The 22808-nt window shown below is 41.5% G+C and overlaps 1 protein-coding gene across 8 annotated transcripts in view; it reads right to left on the bottom strand.

The window, feature by feature from the left end:
* Positions 1-3433: 3433 nt before the first annotated feature.
* Positions 3434-22808, bottom strand: part of MAP4K4 (mitogen-activated protein kinase kinase kinase kinase 4) — a 162551-nt gene continuing 143176 nt past the window's right edge. For 7 of the 8 annotated variants that reach the window (XM_066313672.1, XM_066313674.1, XM_066313675.1 and 4 more), the window contains 8 exons: positions 22625-22795; positions 18951-19094; positions 13598-13732; positions 11310-11410; positions 10411-10560; positions 9506-9665; positions 7396-7535; positions 3434-6672 (listed from right to left, as the gene is read on the bottom strand). In XM_066313672.1, coding sequence (XP_066169769.1) covers positions 6589-6672; positions 7396-7535; positions 9506-9665; positions 10411-10560; positions 11310-11410; positions 13598-13732; positions 18951-19094; positions 22625-22795 — 1085 coding nt within the window. In that variant the 3' untranslated portion in view covers positions 3434-6588. The remainder of the gene's footprint in view (positions 6673-7395; positions 7536-9505; positions 9666-10410; positions 10561-11309; positions 11411-13597; positions 13733-18950; positions 19095-22624; positions 22796-22808) is intronic. The other variant, XM_066313673.1, reaches the window with a different exon arrangement.

The raw sequence follows: 22808 nt of genomic DNA, 5'->3' as shown, positions 1-22808 counted from the left end.
ATATGCACATGTATCCCTCAGCAGTGGTAGAAAATTTAGTAAAATCATTGCAATAAGGCAGAAAATATGTTCTTTGCTCTCTCACAGATCTCACCTTGCTAAATGCCTTCCTGTCTCAACTGCCAAAAGGTTGGTCAGCATCTGGCCCAGAAATGTGACCACGTGGGCCACACTCTATTTCCTTCACCAAACACCAGGGAGATGGCCATACCCAAAGATGCCAAGGTGATTTAATGGTTGACTCGCAGAATCTTAAACTAAAAACCTGTTTTCTAACTCACTCTCTAACTTACCAAAAGCTGCCAAACACATCATTTACTCTGTCTTTCAACTTTGCCTGTTTGTAAGACTAGACTCTTACTAACTAAACTGAAAGGATTCTACCAGAAATTGTCTGTAACCTCCCAGTGACAAGAGCCAACGCAAGCAGTATTTACAATCCCTTCACTCCAATAGCTGTTTCAGAGACAGAGATGCTTTTTTTTTTTTTTTTTCCCCCATGGGTAATATGGTCTGGGCAAAATTGCTTGGGATAAGCAAATATTAAAATAAAATGGAAGCATGGTAATGCCTTTTAATGGACAAACTAAGCTGAATGACAAACACGAGATTGTGCAATATAAATTTCACACAGAGGGCAAATAAAATCTGAGCTGCATGCAGCAATTGGAACAAAATAATCTGTTTGTCCATGCCACGTATTTACTCCACAGAATCAAAAGAGTCTGAGAATGAAACTTTAAAGTGAATTTCCTACTAGAATTTAACAAAGAAAATACCCTGTCATTTCCTCATCTGGGAAGGGCATATTTTGATTGAGTCAGGGATTCATTTTGTTAAACAATGAAACACCTTCCTCCCTCCTTCTCTCCTAAGTTTATTATTGTTTAGACCAACCAAGAGTTGTATAAACCAGTGAGATAAGGAGAGTAAGATTATCAGTATTTCTGGGGCAGAGTTTTTACCCTTTAGGAGCATATACTGCATGGAGACACATGATCACAGAGTGAAAATTAACTGACTGCAGTTACCTGATGTTCATCTTTAATTCCTCCAATCAGTAACCTTCACAGCAGTCCAAGTGGCTATAGTGGCTCTGCTAGTTTTGGCGTGACCCTGCGTTTTCACACCTTCCCAAGCAGCATCAGCACAGCAGTGTGTTAAAAAAAAAAAACTTTTTAAAAGAAGTCAAAAGAAGACAGTTGTTACCAGCTTTCCTGCTTTGAATGGGTTGGAAATAGGCCAAAATCTGGGTGCTGGAGCTCAGCAGTGAATTTGTACATACTGGAAGACGGTACAATTGAACATTATTACAGCTGCTGAGCACACATAGCTCTTTGAACCTGCATCTCCTTACACACTTCAATATAGTCCAGCAGGCAAGGGACACCCCTCACCTGCAGCTGGAATCCCAGCCACAAAGCATATTCCTCATGGGCAAAAGAAGTCTTCCCACAGTTAAGTTTCCAGCATTGTTTCCCTGCTGGACCAGTTTGGATTCTGTGGCAAAGTAAGGGCCAGCAGCAAGTAACCCAGGCTGGCCATGACAACTGGTCATTGAATACCACATAGGCGAAGTGGGACAAATCAGTGCTAGCATTTCTTTAGTGATTTTAGAAGAGAGAAGCAGCTTTGGGCTGAGATGCTGGAGCTCACTAGGCACTTGACCCTAAGGTGGAAATGCAGTCCCACTACTACTATTGCACTTGTTGCCATGGAGCATTTTGAGACTGCAGAGTCCTGTGTTGAATGCACGGTGCTGAGTCCCCTCTCTGCCATCAGGTCTTTTCTTGCATTTGAAGATTCTGCAACTTCAGTCTCTTTTCAGCAGTATTACAGTCTTCATCCCAGACCACAACATGAATACAAGCAGAATTGACAAGGTCTCTGCACGAAAGGCAGCAGCCCACAAAACAGAATTATAATGAAGAAAGTCCTATGTAATCCTATTGCCTTAGCACATGACTTTCAGCAGAGCAACCGGCTGAAAAGGGCTGGCCCTTATCTTTTCTAATTTTGACTTTTGTTGCTTCAATCTCTGGGTTAAGTGTTCTGCACTTTAATATTCAATTTGCATTTTTAAAAGCTTTATTAAAAACTGTTTCGATATTGACATTTGATAATTTCTTTCTCTGGTTTGGCTTATTCAGTTGTTAATTTTTAAGATGCACATGTTCCTTTGCTGCACTGTTGTACTCTTCTGCCCCATGGACATCCCTCCCTTGCTCTCTTACAAAGAAAAGATTTGTCTCTCTCACCACTGCTACCTACATAAATCCCATAGAGGAGGGAGATCTGCTACATGGTTTCCAATGCTCTTATCTCTATTTCCTTCTTACTGTAAGTCGCCGTAATTGTGGCTTTCTTCACAGAAGCACAAAGGTTTTCTCTGCCAGCCCTTGCTCCAAAACTCACATCTGGGGTTGTTGCTTTTAGCTACTTACTGCAGATCAGCTCACATCTGTCTCCATAACCAGCTATCAGTGCTCACCCAACTGCACCTAACCGTGTTTAACAATGGGTCAAGGATGACTGAGGAAAACTAGCAGCTCTGAAGCAGCAACTGGAGCAGAGCCAGCAGAAACCTGACCAGCAGTTGGCTGGTCCTCAGTTTTTTAAGCTCAGCCAGTATCTAGCCCTGCAGAAGCGGAAAAGCTGTGAGGCTCATGGATTTCAGATACCTTTGTCTATAGGAAGCAAATGAAACCCTGAAACATTTTTCAACTCACACTACATCCCCTGCCTTCTGCAGATGAGAGTGAAAGGAAAGGCAGAAGTCTGGGACCACAGACTTCCTCCTCCTCCTCCTCCTCACACAGAGACCAGCCAAGTCGGAAGGAAATGTCTACTGCTTATCTCCACTTCAGACAACACACACAGCCTGTGGTGGAAAAACACCGGCAAAGCCCAAGGGAAACCCTGGGGGTGAAAACAGCAACCTTGCATCAAACCCCCCTCAGTATTTGTGACTCCGGGAAGTCTGGCTCTTTTGGAGCCATGCCTTTGTGCAGTGCAAGAGTCCAGCTCAGGACTGCTGTTCATTGCACTCCTGACAACAAGCAATGCCAGCTTACAAAAACCACACGCCTGAAGGCAGCGTGGCAGGAGGGCACGTTCACAACGCACCCAAGCTCTCCTTGTGCAACTTCTTTCCGGGCCCGCACTCGCATTTCTAAGATTTTCACTCTCCTTTCTCCGTAAAAGTAAAAATTGCAATTCTCAAAAGAGCAACTGCACCAGGAGATTGGGCTTAAGAAGAAAAAAAAAAAAAAAACCAACAAAAAAAGCCCTCAAAGGCCCACATTTATTGTCAAAGTCTCTAAAATTATGAGATTTGACAATAAGTCTTTTGTTCTTATGGTAACATGCAACTAGGCAACATGCAGCTTTATTTCTGCAGCCAGTAAATATTCAAAGTACTTGCCACATACAATAGGTGTCAATTTGACTTTATTTAAGGAAAAACGGGGAAAAAACAGTAATTTCCATAATACACAGAAGACAAGTTAGATAGCACTGCAAAAAAAAGGCTGAGTGTTTTACTTGTCACCAGTCTGCTTTGCAGCTCTACGATTAGTAATTTTAATGCAGTTTGTCATTTTGTATTATTGTTTAGCATCTTTATAATCAGCAGAGTTTGGGGTTATAAATCACAAAAAGTGTACTACTACTACTATGAAAAACTAAAAAACCCACAAAAAATCACTTTCAAATAAACCATAAATATGTGATGCACATTAGTGTAACAAAACCATTTTTGTAAACATTTTCTCCAACATAACATGTGCATAAGATAAAAAATAAAAACACTGCAGTCATACAAGTTAGGGTTACTTTGACTTAAAGATACAGAAAATTATTACTTATTAAAGCTTAAAACTAAACCTAGGAGCTTTTCTTTTCTTCTTTGCTTACAAAAGCACTGTTTGAAGAGTTCGATGTTGGTATACGAAGTGGTTTTGTAATACTGTTTTTACCTTGCCATGTTGGCACTTCTGTGGAGGCAGAAGCTGCCAGATGGACAGACCCGCTGAAGGAAGGAGATTTCCACCCTCCCCCAGAGCCTCAAAACTTCAACAGCACAATATCCATTACTTGGGCATCCCTACAGCACTGGAGCATCTTCCTCTAGGTGAATAGCATCAGCTTTCAAGGACTAGATTAATTTTGACCACATAGCACTGGAAGATTAAATCACGCAGACTGACATTCGATCGAATCAGCTTCGGCAAACTACACTACAGGGCAGCTCTGTGATTACACCCATGTCTACCATCACGTTGCATTTCTGAGTCCCCTTTAGTTCGTTATAGTACAAAAGGTTGATCGTTCTTCTGGCTGACCACACTGGGCCTGAAAAGAACACATCCTTCACCTTCAACACTATCCAAAAGTCATACAATTAAAAAAAAATAGTTCTAGGTATTCCTCCGCCAGCAAATGTAAGGCTTTCTTGAGTTTTGATTCTTTTTGGGGGGTGGGGAGTGGGGGTTGCTGTGTGCACACGCATGCGCTGGAGGTACACGTTTACCGCTCGCTTTTCAACCATCTACGATGTTTGAAGGAGAGTCTTCAGCAGCAGCGCGGATCGGGGTTGAAGGATTTACAGCAGTCAGATTTGACACCAAAAGAAGGGTCTGTTGAGTCTGAGCTTTGCACACTTGGTGCTCCTGGCTCTTAATTGATTGTGTGACCAGTTGCTCGAGCCATCAGCTTGACTGAATTGAAGAATATGTGTTTAAAAAGCCCTACCTGTCATGCCATGAAGGAAAGTTAACCACAGCAGAAGACAAAGCCCATGAAACACTGAGAGCCTGTTCACTGAATGAACAGCTTAAGGCAGCTGTCAGCAAAGTACCCCACCAAAGGAATTAAGGGAAAAAAAAAAAAAAAGAAAACAAAAAGGGAAATGGCTGAATTGTGACACTGTGCATTATTACAACACCAACAGATTATTATACACTCAAGATTTCTCAAGTAATGAACGTGTAGCCACTAAACAAATTATTACTCTCAAGACATTTATTAAAAATGTCAGAACTTATTCATAAAATAAAACTGACTTAAAAAAAAAAAAAAAAAAAAAAGAAAGGAAAAAAGCCAGAGCTGGGATCTTACATCTAAACACAGGTATACGCTGTTTTTATGAATAAGCAGTATTAACTACATTCTTAAAAGAGTTTTAGTGCATTGCATTCTTAAAAAAGAAAAACATCACCGCCCCAAAATGTTTCCTACAACATTTAACAATTTATAGAACTAGCCTAGTTACTTTTACCTGCCTGTTACTAAGCCCATGTGTTAGAAGAGTGAAACCTCTGGTTTAGGCTAAATTCAGACTTCTATTAAGGATGAAACTGGTTTAAAAAATGCTTGCTTTACCAAATTTTGTAAGCAAATTACATTAATCAGTGTCTCACTGCCATACCGCTACAACTATTGCCCCAACGGACTACTCTCTCCTCCTGCTGAAACTTTCTATGCAATAACAGTCAGAAACCTTTCAATCTGGTAGATTTGGTATTAAGATTAAATTAGACATTAATGGTTTTCTTCTAAAAACGTATAAACTAAACCACCTCTTTTATTTTATGCATTAAAAACAATGAGGTAGGCACAAAAAAATAAACATATGTAGTTTGGATTTTATTTCTCTTTTTTTTTTCTTTTTTTTTTTTTTTTTCTTTTTTTTAGTTCTGCGAGTGCAGACTGTGGTAAAACTGTTGTTGCACTTCTAGGTTTAAACAAAAATTAAACCTTTAACTGAGGCAGTGCTAATACTGTGACATAACCAAGTTCTGGCCTAACACAGAATCATTATAGAAAATGAATTTTTTTTTTCCTTTTTTTTTTTTTTTTAATCACCTGCACATGTTTCAGGCAACACCTGGTACACAGAAAATGACTAAAGTTATTGGCCAGGCCAAAATAAAACTGCAGAAACAAAAAACCCTAAGAATTCCACCCCAAGCCCCTTCCCACCCTCCCTGTCCCCAAGAAGAAGTTATCCTAGTCACTGTGTCTTTCACATTTTATAAATATTAACTTCTTAAAACCTGCACCTTCCTCTTTGTCCACATATTGTCACATTACAAAAAAGAAATGTCAATTAAATACATTGTTAACATTACTAGACTAGATCTGCCCTCTGTTTCAGCCAGTCTGACTCTCTACACCACTTCTCACCTTCTCTTGCCTGCCTCCTGTCCACTCAACAAACAGCATGTTCATGGTAAGCCTGGTTTGTTTCTCTTCCTTTTTTCCCCTTTCCTCTGTTTTAACACTAACAAACAGAGTCCTTCAAATCCTAGGAATCCTGGAACTGAAGGGAAAAGAAGACCTTTAGCTTTCTAGCGTGATCCCAAATCTCAAAGACTTTGTAGCACCTGATGGCAATATCTTTACAGCACCAGCTGCGTCGCAGCCTCAGTTGAAAAACATAAAGAAACCTAACACCAGTGATGCCTGCACACACATTTACACAGAGTGCTGCACTCGTGCAGGTCTGTACTCCAGTTGAAAATAATTCCAAGTTATGAAGATCTCAGACTCTGGATGTCAGCAAATCCTCTCCAAATCCCACTGCTTCTACCAGCTCAGAAGTGAAGTCCTGCCAAGGGTCATGAAATAGACTTGACTGCTTCCACCTGACCGCACGGAGGCAAAGAAAACCTGCAAAGAAGAGATTGGCAAATTCAACAGGTAGGACAGCAGAGGTTCTAATGTGCCTTCACTGTCCCCAGTATCTGCAGTGCAATTGCAGTGCTGGTCTGGGCTGGTGGGGATGGAGCTGATGCTCCTCATAGCAGCCTGTAGGGTGCAGGGCTCTGCATCTCTGTTAAACAGTGTTGTTGACACATCAGGGGTTTGGCTACTGCTGAACAGCACTTGCGCAGTGTCAAGGCTTTCTTCTCCAGCTCCCTCACCCCTAAAAGGCCAGTGGGCTGGGATGGGCAAGAGGCTGGAAGGGGACAATGCTGGATAGCTGACCCAAACTGACCAAATAGATGTCCCAATAACATACAGCATCATGAACACCAGTAAAAGCTCAGGGAAAGGAGGGACATTGTGGTGATGACATCTGTCTTCTTAAGCAAGCATTATGTGTGAAAAACACACCCATCTGCCCATAGGAGACTATGTATGAACTCTTTATTTTGTCTGGCTTGCATGTAAAATTTGTCTTATTAAACTTTTGCTGTCTTACTAAACTGTCCATATCTCAATCCATGAGTCTTTTTGCCTTCTGACAATTATCTTTCCCTTCTGTGGGAAAGGGGAAAGAGCTTGAGGCTGGCTGGGTGTTTGCCTGCTGCTTGGGATCAACCCAATCTAAGTACCCAGCTGAAGTACATGTTCATCATCTTGGCAACAAACTTGGTAGGAGGGATGTACCTTGTCGTTGCGTTCACATAAGAATTTGAGTCTTTGTGCCCTTTTGTGCATGAACACACCATCCAAGTGTCCAGTTTCCACCGACCGTATTTCGATAGCTTTTTCTCCCCAGCCCATGATCTGGTTAGATCGGATGTATGCTTTGGAAAGAAAACAGAACATTAGGACAGGCAGAGGGCAACAGAAGGAACTGAAAAAGCACGGAATATCCTGACACACTCCGATTAAAAATTACCTGCATGTGTGTTACTGTAGCTACACACATGTTCATAGTGCTATTTCTGTCCTCAGAACATTCAAGATACCTAAAAAGTACCTTTTTTAAATTTTAATTTCTTTTGCATGTTTTCTATGTTATATACTTCTTCCTTGAGCATTCATAACAAAGGAAACTTTATAACCTTTAATTAAAAGGAGGGAACATTGAGGTTTTACACAGGCCTTTTCTTCCAAGTCTGGGACAAAGAGATGCATTAATTAGGTGTTGACTAGGAGACAGCAGAAGCCAAGGTTTAAATAGACTAAGTCCATCCACTACAGTGTCTCCCAAGCACCAGCTCTGTCTTATGTGTTATTTTCCCTCCTTAATGGAGTTTGTCAGCAAAAATAAAGAAGAGAAAAAAGTAAAACTAAAAAAAAATTACCTAGCCTCTCTTAATAGGAGTAATAATTGAAAAACTTATCTCCTTGAGAAAGCCAGCTGAAAATCATTCTGTATATCTCACAAGAGGTTCACATTAAATTCTCAAAGTAGAAATATTATTTGACATACTGCATCTCTTTGTGCACAAATAAAACAACAAATCCTTTTTTTCCTCAGTGTCACAGGTAACACAGATTAGTAGTAGCATGAGGAAAAAAAAATCTATTTTTGATATCAGTAAGAAAATTAAATAAAAAGTAAAGTCAACAGCATTATAAAAAGGTATATTCACAAAGCAATTTGATGGACAGTCTTAGTAATGCTGTCAAAAATAACATAAGGAAACTTAATGAAGACAAAGCTCTTGCCTGATTTGCATGCATACTTAACAAAAGAAAAAAAGATTTGCTCTTAGCCAGCAAAAGTTTAAAAAATAATTTTTACGGTACTTTCCTTTTATATAACATAGTTGTATGAGTTTTCAGTGAAATGAAATCAAACTCTCTACTACAGTATAACGTCTACCAACAGTGCGTGTATCATCCCAATGGAAAATTATTTCTTTTTAAATATTCCACTAGTGCTAACAGGGCCAAATATTTACTAAAAAAATGCCAGATGAGATGTTCAGGTGGTGTTGGCTGCCTCAGTGCCATTTACCACTTCATGAGCATTGAAGTCTCCAAAGGCTCTGCAATTTCCCTGCTGATATATTCTGCTTGCTTTTAGATTTAGTCAAGAGTTAATCAGCACAGGAGGGAACATGCTGTGCATCTAACTTCTCTAAATTTCCTCCTCCATTGTTGTTCCTGTTGCTCAAACAGCTATCAGCAGTCATCTCCCAGTATGTGCAGCCACTCCACAGCTCATAAAATGCAATGTGCTTGCCCAACAAAAGGAGTGTGTGACTATAGCCCATGCTTTGCTCTGCACTGAATTACAGCAGCATAAGCAGGAGAGATTCTAATGTGTACTTGTGTGCTATACTCATTGTTCTCACTCCCAACCTTATTTTCAGCTGGAGAGATCAGGGAGAATGGTGCTAGGAGAGATGAGTAATCTAAAGGTGAATTAAAGACATCAGGTGAGGTACATCTTTTGTTATCTACATAGACTTACCCACAGTATTTCAATCATCTGCCACTTTATATGCCTTTATACCGAAAGGTTTTCACAACTTTGTGGCTGTCTAGCAAAAATTCTGCAGCAGCCTACAGCGATCATGGTGAGTTTCTCAATCATGAACCCTACAAATTGATTGTTTGGGTTTTATTCACAAAAACTTCAGGTCAAAGCAGATCCATATGATTACTCTTCACTTTGCACAGCTGTTTTCCAGAAATAATACAGCACTGACACTGACCTCAGATCCAGAAGCAGCACACTTGATGTTCCCTCCTTCTGCCCACATGCGCAGACTCACACTCTCTAAGAGCACATTGTACATGGCTTACCAGAGGCACTTACCAACTGAAGTTGGCATTTCTCCCCACTGGAGAACCACATCCTTGGTTATCCTTCCGTATGTGTTGACGTAAACTCCTTCATCCTCGTAGCAGACCAGTAGCTCCATCCCATCTGTGTTCGGGAGGATGATGATTGCATGAGGTTGGATACTACTCTGGATCTACAGAGACAGAAGAGGACGTGCTTTAATGCTGCAGAGCCTGCGCTAGAAGAAAGGGACGGGTGATTTTTGGTTTTGGCTGACACATCAGGGATTCACAGAAACACAGAATGGCTTGGGTTGGAAAGGACCCTGAAGATCATCTAGCCCCAAATACACTCACTTTACAAGCAGAAATCCTCTCATCTTAAGGCAGACATCTAAACTGAGGAAAAAACTTCTCTGTAGGGGTGCCCATTCCTTTCCATGCACAGAAAGGGAGTCTGGGGCAAGCAGAGCAGATGCAGACCTCTCTGCACTGCCTTGAATAGTGCTTGGGGTGGCACATATGAAACCTCTGTGTACAGTGAACAATGGGAAAACTTGGTAGCTCAGGTCACCTGGTCTTTGTCAACCCTTTTGAAACCCATCCTTGAGCTGTTGTGTCATTTGTGCTGCTGCACATTTACAGGGCGCTTGGCCACCCCTGAAGCAGTCACACTGGTGGTCCTCATCAGATCTGAGTGGGCAACTCCTGACCACAGACAGACACTAACTGAGGTAAGGACTGGCAGTGAGACAAATTGCACAGCACATGTGGCTATATCTGCTCAGACCCCTCCACCCAATTTACCACTGCAAACATCTGGCAGTGATCCACAGGGACAGCCTGACACATTGGTCATTTGGGGAAAGGAAGAGGTTGGAGGTGGGGGAGTGATCCACAAAAAAGAAAGAGGAAAACAGACACAACAGCAGCTCTTACATGTGTTGGTAGATAAATATCATAGACCGATCCTGAATCCACATCAACAGCATGGAAGCCAGCACAGGAGCCGTAGATCACTTTTAGTCTCTGACCTTCTTCTACGGTTAAATCCACCAGCAATGGCTTATGTACCAATTCTCCAAATGACTGTGAGACAACCATCAGTGAGATTGATTTTACTACTTAGAACAACGATGGGGTTTATAAAAACATGCTCACATGCACACATTGTGGGTTTATTCCTCCACATCCCTCTGGTCCCTGGACACCAGACCCATTAGGCTGACACATCCCTCATGAACAAGGACAGATTACTCTGCAAACTCCTGCATTTCAATCACCTAAGCTATTTTCTGTAGGGTTTACTTGGTCCATTTGCTATTTTAGTAAGAATTGTTTACCCCAAAGTTCAGAGCAATTCAGCACTCCTGTAGTACTTCGATCTGCACAACCCGCAGTAACCAACCTGGCAATTATATCAGGCCAGCTAATTTCATTTTAGCAGTATTCAAAAACATAACATTGCTGAATATCACTTCAGGATTTGTTCTGCTCAGACAAAGAAGTTTAGACTCAGTCCACTTTTCTCTGTCTCACATTTTATTAAGAGCGAGAGCAAACAAATGCCTGTGATATAGTGTGTCATTATTAGTTTATGCTCAGTTACAATTTGGACCTTTAAATGTATTGACTCTTATAATTAAAAAAAAAAAAAAACCAAAAAAAAAAAAAAACAAAAAAAAAACCCTCCTGAATTACATCATAACACAAAGCTTGTAGAGATTTATCAAAGAACTTGGAAAATGGCCATGACACAATGTCAGAACATTTTTGTAAAAGGGATAACTGCACGTAGTTATGAGAAAATCCTACCTATGGCTGAAATATACTGTTACCTTAAAGGCCATAAATTTATGGTATGGCTTTGGTGCCCATGCATAGACTTCCACAGAACTCTTCAATGCAATTACCAAGAACTTGATTCTTTCATATTTTACTGAAATTAAAGAAAGCAAAAAAGAATTCAGTATAATTCCAAAGTCATTTCAGTTACATCAAGAAAGAAGACGAATTATGTAAGTAGAAAGAAATACTGTAATTTTGAGAGTTTAGAAGCATTACATTTTAGGATTTCTACTTCTATGTACTTCAGCTCTTTGATACATTTGTGCTACAGAAGTCATTACTCTTATTAGCATCTGACCAGGTCATCATCTTTAGAATTAACTAATCAGTACACACTTATTTCCACTTATTTTATTCCATATGGACAGTGCTTAGTCATCAAGACAAGAAATGCAGTTTTCAGGGACATTCCAATAAAAGAAGGCTGTGACTGTCGAAGAGTCCATTACCAGCAGTTGCAGTCACAGCACTGGCAATGCTTGTTTGAGCTGACAGAAAAATTACCCAAAGGAAAGGAAGAAGAAAAGAAAATTACTATGTAACTCATTTTCAAGAGCAAAAGGCAAGCTTGGTGGTGGAGCCCTTTTCTTTATCCCTGAAGTCTGAAATAACTCATTTGAGAAAAAGAAAACAAATTCGCATAATTTTTCAGAAAGAAAGTGTCATTATAATAGTGATCCATGCTATGACTTGCTCTTTTAACTGCGCAGGAAAGCAAGACTGAACTGTAAGTGTTAAGGGACTTGACACTTCTTCAACAGACAAAAAAAAGTCTCTCAACCTCCACAGCTGTACTGACTAAAAACAGAGCTTTTGTTCGGTCTTGTCTAGCTTACAAGACTTCCTGAAATTTTTTCACGGGGAAGAAGGGGATGTTGAACAAAGCCACCTCATCTGTGAAAGGCGACATTTGATAATTCTTATTCTTTGCTCTGGGTGCTATCTGGGAATTCACCCAAAACTTAAGTTTCAAAAGAGCAATTTCTCATTTAGAGCAGCCAAAAGTTGCCTGAAGCAACTGAGATCCATAAATACCACTTCACCCTGACTTCGGAGACCCCTGTTTCATCAAAGAGACAAGGAAGTGACCAGTGCCAGCTGCCTCGGTGACAGCGTCCAGACTGCAAGCCCAATACTGGCAGAGCTCTCCTTCTTGGGAACTGAAGCTCAGCTGTCAAAGAGGCCTCTCACTACCTGAAAAAATCTACTGTATTTCTGTGGTTCAGAGGGAAGTTCAGTGCCAGGCTGCAGCCCAGGCTAACAAACCCCTCTTCATCTGGAAGAGAATGCTCTTTGTTTCAGACGATTCCCTGCTGGAAAGCCTCCTTTCAATCGCTGTTGATGTATTGTTACCAGGGCCACTTCATTACGCTGCTGACACCCTGGGGTATGATACCAGAGAAGTGCATTATTAATTGTTTTCGGGGTCGAGCTCCTGGTTCAGCAGTCACTTACTGCCATTGTTATTGATTACGCCCCATTAGCAGGTTTTTGCAAGAGCACACGCATGACAGGAGGAGACTGAGAACAATTTGATTGCTGCTGCACCACACTGACTGACACAGCTGGAAAGGAACTGAGCTGGCTCCTGGGAGAAAATCAAATCAGAGGCAACATCCATTAGGATGCACCATGAAACCGAAGCAGCAGAAAGAGCTCTTGGTTCCTATTCCCACCTGCAGGGCAGCAGGCTCACTGAATATACTCGGCTGGCTGTGAGTGCTACATGTCTTTCACCAGCTTTGGTGGAAGTTTCTATAGCCAAATCCAATTAAATCACTTTAAACCACTCAAAGGGCACCTGCCTGGTGAAAACACACTTGATTCTGTAACCGTACTGCAGCAGATAGGACATGGATTAGGGAATTTCTAAGAGGAATCAATGAATCACCCTGTAGTTACAGACACGCTTCTGTTTCCAGATTCTTCCCCAAAGCTCATCTGCTACCTGGGCATCCTTTCTTCTCCCATTCTTTTTTTTCCTCCCCTCCCAGTCTCTAAAATCTACATTAAAGAGAGACTTTTTTCAATCTTCCAGCATGAAAATTCATCATGGTAAAATATATAGGAAACTTGTTAGTAAAGAAAACAGGTCTTTTTTTCATCTGAGGATGAGAATCTCTCTATTACCTAACGAGTCTAACAGAGGTGGTGAAATGTTACCAGCCCTCACTGCCAATATCAGCACCCTTCTGGAAGCCACATCCATTACAGGAAGAAGTTCCCTTTCTCAGCTATCCTTTATCCCAACTATTTGATTAGTGCATTTGCTACTCACCAACTTTATAGTGCACACAGCCTTCCAAGTCGCCCACCGTTGTCCAGCCCTGTTTCTTTTCTACTTCAGGATCATTGTGAAGGATTTTATTTCTTAACCACGACAAATAGTAAACTCGCAACTTATTCTTCTTACCTGACCACAAAAAGCAAAAAAAAAAAAAAAAAAAAAAGGTTTATCTCCATAGAAAGATACTTGCAGAAAGCCCTACCCAAGCAAACAGAAACTCTGCAAAACAAACCAAAACAACAATGAAGGAGAAAATGCTGCAACCACAGAAACCTCCCTCAGTTTTTCATCCACAAAAGTTTCACTCAAGATTCCACCCAGACATGTGCTTTCCCAATAATCCATGACAGATACAAACGGTAATCCACACAAACATAAATGACAAACTCAGGGAAACAACTCTTCAGCTATCTGGTTCTTAGAACCTAGACAACTTCCACTAGAACAGGAAAGTCTCACAACAAAAGCACCAGAGAATCATGCACTGAGATTAAATATATATACGAGTCAGAATGGCTCTTTTTGATACAAAACTGTAGGAGAGCAGCAGGATGGAATATGAGACCTGAAACTTCAACTGCTTGCTAAAAGCTGATGACTTGTCAGCAGCCCTTTCCTTGAGCTGCAAGGGTGTAATACTCACCAGGCTGCACACAGAAGCTGTGAGAGCTTCTTCTGTGAGAGCTGTTTCTTCTCCACAGGTGAAAGAAGCTGCTTGCCTGGGCTGCCCTATCTACAACTGACAACACATCTGCCACCTCATCAAAATACAGCTCAGACTTTTAACTCTCAATACCAGGAGTCCTCTTAGAATGCAAAGCAAGGTTCATGACAAACTTTACCAGTGATTCTTTAATAACTGATGGCCTACAAAGCATTTGCTGAGCTAGTGAGAACGAGGTCCTAAATGCACATGCCCAAAGGTTGCATCTTCCTTTCTCCAGCTGCTTTGCTGCTTGGAACCATTAGAGTTCCACAGATTAAGCTGCAGCTGAGGAATGGAGATCATCCCTGCTTTGACTAGTAGCCATTTAACAAGGTTCCAAGTGGTCTCTGTGAAAGGAAAGGAAAAAGGAGATGCTCTCAGGAACCCTATTTGTCAACGCAGTAGCTCGTGCTGCACCTGCCACAACGAGGAGCCATGTGCCTGTCCAGTGTTTCTCAACTATTGGAGGTGGGAGGGAGACAGGTGACCTGTACTGCAGTCCCCACTGGGCTGGCCAAGCGGCACCGTACTGGTGTGGTCTATCAAAAACCACTGCCTATCAAGACGGCATACCTGGCAAACTGCCAGCCACATCCAGCCACAGAGTTCAGCTAAACGTCTGATTTGTCATTCAAGTTTTCACACGGTACCTACTGATAGGTTAGTTCACAAGTGGCTGCTCAGGGGGTACTGGCTGCAGCAGGACATGAGGCCTGAGCACTGAGACCACCCTGCTATGCACAGCCAGCTCCACACTGGGTGCTGGGGTGCTGGAGCTGGCACAGACCCCCTTACCCTGATAGCAAGGGACCCCTTAACAGAGCTAGGCTTGTCAGGAAAAGCATCTGCAGGGGCTGGGGCAGCAACGGGGGGAAGCACAGCTTGTAAACAGGCTTCTCCATGGACTCCAGCACCACAAGCCACTGCATTTAAAAAACACACAGCCTAAAAGATCTTTTTATTACTTGGAGGTATTACTTATTTATCACTTGGATGGGAAAAGACAGGAGGAAAAGAGGAGGCAGTTTCAAAGTAAAAAATCTGTTCACTAAGCTTAAATTTAAAGCGGAATTGGAGAGGTAATTGCAAATACTGGATCTGCTATTCAATTTTAAAAGCCCTTCTGTTCTGATTCCACACAATGAAATGTCAAGTAACATTGCATTATCTTTTATTTATCTCTATTACAAATGGGACTGTAGAGTTGGCAGCAAATGAGCACCCTGATTTGCTTTCTGACTTAATATTTATTAAACCGTATTTCATAAACAGGTAAAAAACCCTACGACTCCTGTAGCTTTCTAAAAATTTGGAGGACTAGAGCAGAAAACAGTATTTCCAGAAGTCCCACATGCAACCATGAGAAGGTTCTTCCATGAAAACACTGCAAATGACAGCCACAAGGGCTCTTTTAAAAACATTGAAAGATAGGAAACATAGCTCAGACCAGAAGCCACTGCAGTTCTGGGCAACAAAGAGCTCAGAGGGCTCAAGCTCTCTACAATGTACCAAATGCTTTCAAAACCATGCTGAGTCCCTGCCCACAATGAGACAAATTCTGCATCAGATATTTCCACAGTTGTAGCTTCACCAGTAGCTTAGTCAAACTTGAAGACTCAGAACAAACCGTATACATGGGAATTTCCCAGCATGTGGCTACTTTTTTTTCCTTTTGGTTCACATGATATGCACCAGGGTATTTCTCTCCAACCAGAAATATTTTTCAAAACAATTGGGAAGTATCTCAAGTGTGTTCCCATTGTGTTTTGGTGTCTAGACCACAAGGAAAAGTCACAAGACAGGAAATTCCTCTGCCTTTCTGCAGCCTGACATGAAAAGAGCAGGACTGGTTAGTTACATAAACACAGCTATGCATGTATCTCAACAAGTTATACTGCTCTTAATGTTCACATTTGGAGGGGAGGAGATTAGATCCTTCTCCTTGTAAAGCTCTACCAGTCAGTTTTAACAGCTCTCAGAATTCTGGTATTTTTTATTTTTTGCAGGGATCTAATCATTAAAATCATGAAATAAGAAAGAAAACTCTGCTCCAGCCATCAAACGAACTAATCAGGCAGCAGATTCTATGAGAACTCCCAGCTTGGATTCTCCCACAGACATAGTTTAAAATGCAAAGTCCTTTTTCCTATACTGACTTTTTGTTTTTATTGTCACTGTGGTTTTTAATTATTAAGCAGGCAGATTAGAACCAGTTCTTCCACTCTGTCATCTCTTCCTGGTGGCACCGTCAGCCAGCTGGGCTGGCAAAACCCTCAGGGAGCCACAACTGGAGCGTGTTCTGTACGCACGTTGCTGCTCTCTCCTCCAGCACATTTTTATGACTCTGCACTGTATTACCTGAACAGACAAAACTATTTTTTCTTGCCTCTCAACAGCATGAACTAAGAACCAATCAATGACTCTTGCTTTACCTGCGAGGCTTTCTTGTACTGTTTCTAGCAGGCTCAGTATCTCAGTATCAATAGCTTTGTTGTCAGAAAGTTCTGTATTTCAAATATAAATTGGGCCAAGAACTGATATAATGTTTTCAGACTCAAGAGCGTGTCTATTAAAAGCAAGTTTAGGTGACAATTCTCTCAAAATCCTAGCACACTGCAACTTCTTTGCACAATGTGGTGACACCTTTCAAACCCTACCACCATCAGTGCATCACTTCCCAAAAAACTCAGGGGAACATACGGCTGAGTGCACCACAGTGAGCCGACAATGCTTCCAGCAAAGCTGTACCAGTGCTGGGAAAAGGCTCAGAGACAGTTCCATTACTAATCTGCCAAAACACACCATTTGCAGAAACATACCCTCACTCCAGCATTCCAATTTAGCCTGGAGAGGTGAAGCAACTCATCACAAATAAAAAGATACTTAGGGAAGCCCAGCATGAGGGTAAAAAACTGAGATGTGCAGTACAGAAGACAAAAGCAGCATATAAGGGGAAGCTTGGGCATAACAGCATTATGGTTTCACTGAATATGCTCCCCCAGCCCTGCCTTTCACTGGGCAAGGATGCCTCTTCTGCCTCATCCTCCAGTAACCTCCTGTAAAACACAGGAGATGGCACAGACACAAAGGCATAAAACAACAAAAGATCAGCTGATTTCTTAAAGGGTTAATGTAGCGTGTCTCCACAGAGGAAGCAATAGTTTTGAAAGGAAACAAAAGGAAACAAAGAAAATGCATGTGTCAGGGTACTCCAATTGTGACTGATGCAAAAATAAACTTAAAACAATTATAGGCAAGACTGAATCACAGACACTTGTGATTTGTGTAGGGTTATGTTTCAAACCAACAGATTTTACACAAGTTGGATTATACAATATTTTTGTTTACAAGGTCTGCTATAGAATAAACTCTATCAAATGGTGCCTTCCAAACAGCTTATATTTTAACATACAGCATTAGACATCAAAAGGACACGCAGCAGGTTGTGTATTTTTAAACGCTGCTTGATTCATCATTTTCTTTTTATAGATTTCACAGCATAACTGTATCTGAGAATGTAGCAAGTGACAAGCCAATAAAATTCGTTTGTTCCAGACAGAAACAAATCCCGTGTTGATGACAGCAGCATGGGCATGGTTCTTTGGATCTTTGGTAACACAACATTGCTAATGCACTTAAATTAATTAAATTCTACTATATTGTCTAATGTGTGTCCTTTTGAACAAATGTTGGGAGAGCCAGAGAGCTCCTACAGCAGACTTAGATGTGTACCAGAACCTCAAAAAAATTTAGGTGGGCCTGAACAACAACAGCAAATCCTGTGAGAAACCTCATGTAAAATCCTCTCCCTGTCACACACAGAGCATAGCAAAGGCTGCTTTCCCAAACAAACCAAAACAAAAGGTAAATGGCTGAACAACACCTGTGAAGAAAGACTAACAATGCACCACATCAAATTGTCTAACAGCAGGTTAACCTTACACCATAACTTTCTGGAGCCAAAGAGTCTGGAACCTTAAGCTTCATAAAACACATTTTTCATCAGCACACACAAAACAAACACAATCACCACCACCCTTCATCTCCCATTGCTTTACCATTCCCAAGCTGCACACAGTGAGAGACCAGGCACCAATTTGCCTTCTCACTCTGGTTATTTCCACACCATGTACACGCTGTACTCCTCTCTCTCACACTTCCACTGCACATCGCTCTTACTTCCCCTTTTTGCAAGAGCTTTCCCCATTCTACAGATTGTAACACACAAGAAAAACATCTTTAAACCCAAGTAGCACATTGTGGTTTTTTGGTTAGAAAGAGGCCAGGTTGAAAGCAATCATGACAGAGGGAAAAAATGACATTTTCCCAAACTTCACAAAACATTAACCTCCAGCTCTCAAATACTGAACAAGGAAACAAAGCCAGACATTTCCCACAAACTCATGAAGCATTTTTAAAGGTCACCCCACAGAAGGGAGGACAGGGAACAAGCAGGCATGGCTGTTGTGTGGAAAACGATTCACTTGCAGAAATAAACTGTAGACTCAGAGGTGAAATGATGGAAAACCCACCGACTTCAGCCAGGACGTCCCCCTCAATACACACACTACCAAGAAAATCTTTCTGCCATACCATGTCACACGGAGGAAAAATATAAAGTTCAACAGTTAACTTTACCAGAAATTGTCACCAAGACATTCAGCCCTTCAAGTACATCCATTTGCTGGAATCGTCTTCGATTGATGAGTGGATAAACCTTCCCCTGCCCACTTCTGTCTAGCAGCATCAGACCACTTTCAGTGCCCACCAACAAGTTCACTCCTAGAAAAAATAAAACCAGAGATCCAAGTTAGTAAGTCCTTTTTCCACATATTCTGAGGAACTGATGATTGATATAGCAACTGTCTTGTTTCAAGCAGGTATAACCACTGCTGGTTGGGTCTCAATTGCCTGTAGCCTAAAAGATCTCATGATGTAGAGGCTCTCTGCATTACCTGCCCACAGTGACTACTGACACCAACAGGGTTCAAGAGAGTAAGAGACTGGCAGACCACAGAGAGCTTTCTAGAGCACCAGTTCCTAAACAAAAAGGCATGCTAACGTTGGAGGAGGGGTGAGGCACAAAGTGACATGCAAGCCTATATATTCCAAAGGTGTATTGGCTGTTGTTAGGGGCGTGGTGGCAGGACGCTCTTGACAAGGACATGGCAATAAAAACAGTTCTCACTGGGAGAAACAGGTTGTGTTGCAGCCCTCCCACAAAAGGGTAGGCACTGGGTCTGTTCCCAGCTTCACAACAATCTTTTCCATCTGAATGTTAAACCTAGTGGAACTACAGTAATCTTGTGTTTCCACAGGTTTCTTCTAAAGATCAAGAAAATACAGATGAGAAAATCAGTAGGCCAGTTTCTTTATACCAAGTTCCAAAGGTCCATTGGAACACTCCAACAGTCCTTAAAACCTTACTATTTAGAATCAATTACCTTTTTTTACATAATAGATATATATGGGACTAAGTTTTAAATATCTATTTACTTAGATGAGAAAACAAGTGTAGACCATAGTGAGTTCAGAAATCATCAAGCATCTGTCCATTATCCTCTCTCTACCCTTTTCAGTAAGAAAACTTCAGAGGTCACAGTAGTCCTAAGGCATTTTTGCTTTGATTTGCTGTTCTGCTACTTCTCCTGGAGGCCTGTCACCCTCCAGGATGTCCTTCAGCTGCTGACACTTTCTTGATCTCTGTGCTGCCCACCTTTCACCTCTGCATCTCCCATATGGTTTGCACCCATGGGCAATGGCCATCTCACATAGACTGTCCCTCTTACTGGGAGACATCTTCAGACTGAGAAGTGGCAGAAGGAAGCAGGGAGAGTGAGCCACACACAAGTCAGGGCTTAGCACAGGCTGAAGAAGCACTAGACCAGCCAAGGAAGTGCCCAGCAGCTGGTCTCCTTCCTGCAGCTCCAGCACCCATTGACTAAAGCTGTACACTTCAACATGCATTTCTGCACTTTTTCCAGTGTGGGCTACCATTCAAAGCAAGCCACATGCAAACTGCTCCCTCAGGGTCCCTTCCCCTCTCACTGCCTCTCTGGTGCAGTTGTTCCTGCTTTGAGTTCTCCTGCACACCTTTCCCCAGCCCCTTCCCTTAGCTACATGCACTTTGAGATTAAACTAATGATGTACTACTATGCTGGTGGCAGGCACTGCCTGTATTTAACAGTGCAGACACCCTCCTTACTCAGACAGCAGAGCTCTTCTTCTGCCACCCTACAATTAAGCAGTTCTGGCTTTTTCAAACAAATGGAAACGCTTCCTGAAAAAGTACAGGCTGTCTGTGGAGGCTGGGTGTAAAAATCTGTGTTACTGCATCCATGTCATTAACATTGACTTTCACCACCCAGAGCTAGAAGAAACAGCATCAGAGACCTAATGCAATTAGCAGCTTACCAGATACTACTGGCACTACCACTGGTAAAGGGAAAGCAAAGCAAGTCCACCTATTTTTTGCATAGAAAGCATCGCCACGAAATGGTTTAATTTTCTTAAGGGTAAAGGAAGTTAAACGTTTTCATGAAGTAAGCTTGTGTACCAACTTGTATCACCATCAGTTCAGCCCTGAAATCTGAACACTTCAATGAAGTGTTACAGCTGTAAGACACCTCTAAGATTTTACACCTATTCTTTAAACCACCCTAACAGTCAGATATATAGATCAAAGAAATATAAAACCATTAACACAAATTGCTACTGGCAAAACAAGGCAGATGAGAGAAATTATGAGTCATGTTTACTGACACCATATGATTTTTCTCTGCCTTTGGCCTTTCCAAGCCTGAAAGTTTACATTTGCACAAGTCTTAACTTTATCAGAGAATTTTACACAAGAATTCAAGCAGAAATAGTGTTGGGGTAAAAATTCTTACCAGTAAATTCTGGAAACAATGAAAACAGCAGAGGAAGACAAAGTGTTGGGAGAGCTATTTCACTGACACAGCTTTGCAGGGAAGAAGACTGGGACAAAAGTGCTGTTCCGAGAAACAGGAAATGCTGGAAATAACCCCAAAAGAGAACTAAAGCCTTGGAAAGAACTATAAAAACGTAAAAAAGAGAGGGGACTGTGTTACCTTTACAATAATCATTGCCTTAGGGGAATGGCCAATTCTCTTCTTCCTAAGTTTTTTAAATGACCTGCATGCGCATTTATAATCTGCCAAGTTTAGGGATACTAGGTAAGTATGTATGCAAGATACACAAGCATCAATTATTAACATTCAAATCTTGAAAAAAAATAATGTCCCACACAGATTCTGACTAGGAAACCAACAACAGAGAAAAGCTTTCACTAGGTGTTGCAGCAGAGATTCTACACTGTAGCAGGCACCACTCTAAGCCTGATGAACTGTGGGATCCTGACTGTCTGACACCAACATAAATTATCCCTAGTGACAAGAAGACCAGACACACTCGGTCAGCTGACATCTCATAACCAGCTTCTCCCTGCTGTAATCACTCTTAATAAAGACAAGTCTCAGAATGGAAAATGTTCTTTCTATCTTTTTCTTTTCCATCTTGCTTCCTACATAAACTGATGACTGAGGTAACAAGTCATCTTACACAACGCACCTTAATCAAATCCTGCAACGATACATTGAGATGTACTGTACCACAATACAAGAGCCTCAAGAAGATGGTTATTTTTCAAAAGAATACCTTGCGTGCACCAGGTGTACACTGTAAGGACTACTACAAGTTCCCAAAAGCTGCAAGAGATGTACTAGCAGCATTTAGAAAGAGCTGACAAGGACATTCTGATCAACTGCATGAAACCTCTCCCAGACAACCTGTGACAGAAAAGATGATACAGCCTCAAGCTATGCCAGGGCAAGTTCAGGGTGGATACCAGGAAGAACTTTTTCACTCAAAATGTGGTTAAGCATTGGAACAGGCTGCCCACAGAGCTGGGAAGAGTCATCATCCCTGCAAGAGCTCAAGAAATGACTGGATTAAGCACAAAGTGCCATGGTTAAGCTGATCTGGCCATGTTAAGTCAAAGGCTGGACTTCATGATCCCAGAGGTCTTTTCCAACTTTAATGATTCTGTGATTCTCAGTCTAAACTGTGCCATCAAAAGCATATATGTACCAATGGGAAATTATATCAAAGCAGCAGCAACATACTGTAAAAAACACACTAATAATCAGGTCTTGCAGCAAAAAAGATGCAAATAAGCACTGAATAAATGCAGAGAAACAGCTACAGTTCTGGCAATACATTATCAAGGGCTGAAAGCTCCTACTGGGACGCTACATTTCAGGAATGGCAAGGGAAGAACACGTTTGCCTTACCCCATAAGGCCGCACACAGTATCTCGGAATTGAATCTCTTCTTGTATTTGCGAATCTCTGGTGTGTCACTCTGTGGCCGTGTGTTCGTGGGGTTCACATTGACAACTGATCCCTTCCGCGTGGGGTCTTGCCTTATTGCCTCTGATCTCATTGCCTCACTAGAAAAGCCTACTGAAAGGGAAAA

The sequence above is a fragment of the Sylvia atricapilla genome, chromosome 2 (genome assembly GCF_009819655.1).
Source record: "Sylvia atricapilla isolate bSylAtr1 chromosome 2, bSylAtr1.pri, whole genome shotgun sequence".
NCBI classification, from domain to species: Eukaryota; Metazoa; Chordata; class Aves; order Passeriformes; family Sylviidae; genus Sylvia; species Sylvia atricapilla.
This window is presented reverse-complemented; position numbering and strand designations above follow the sequence as displayed.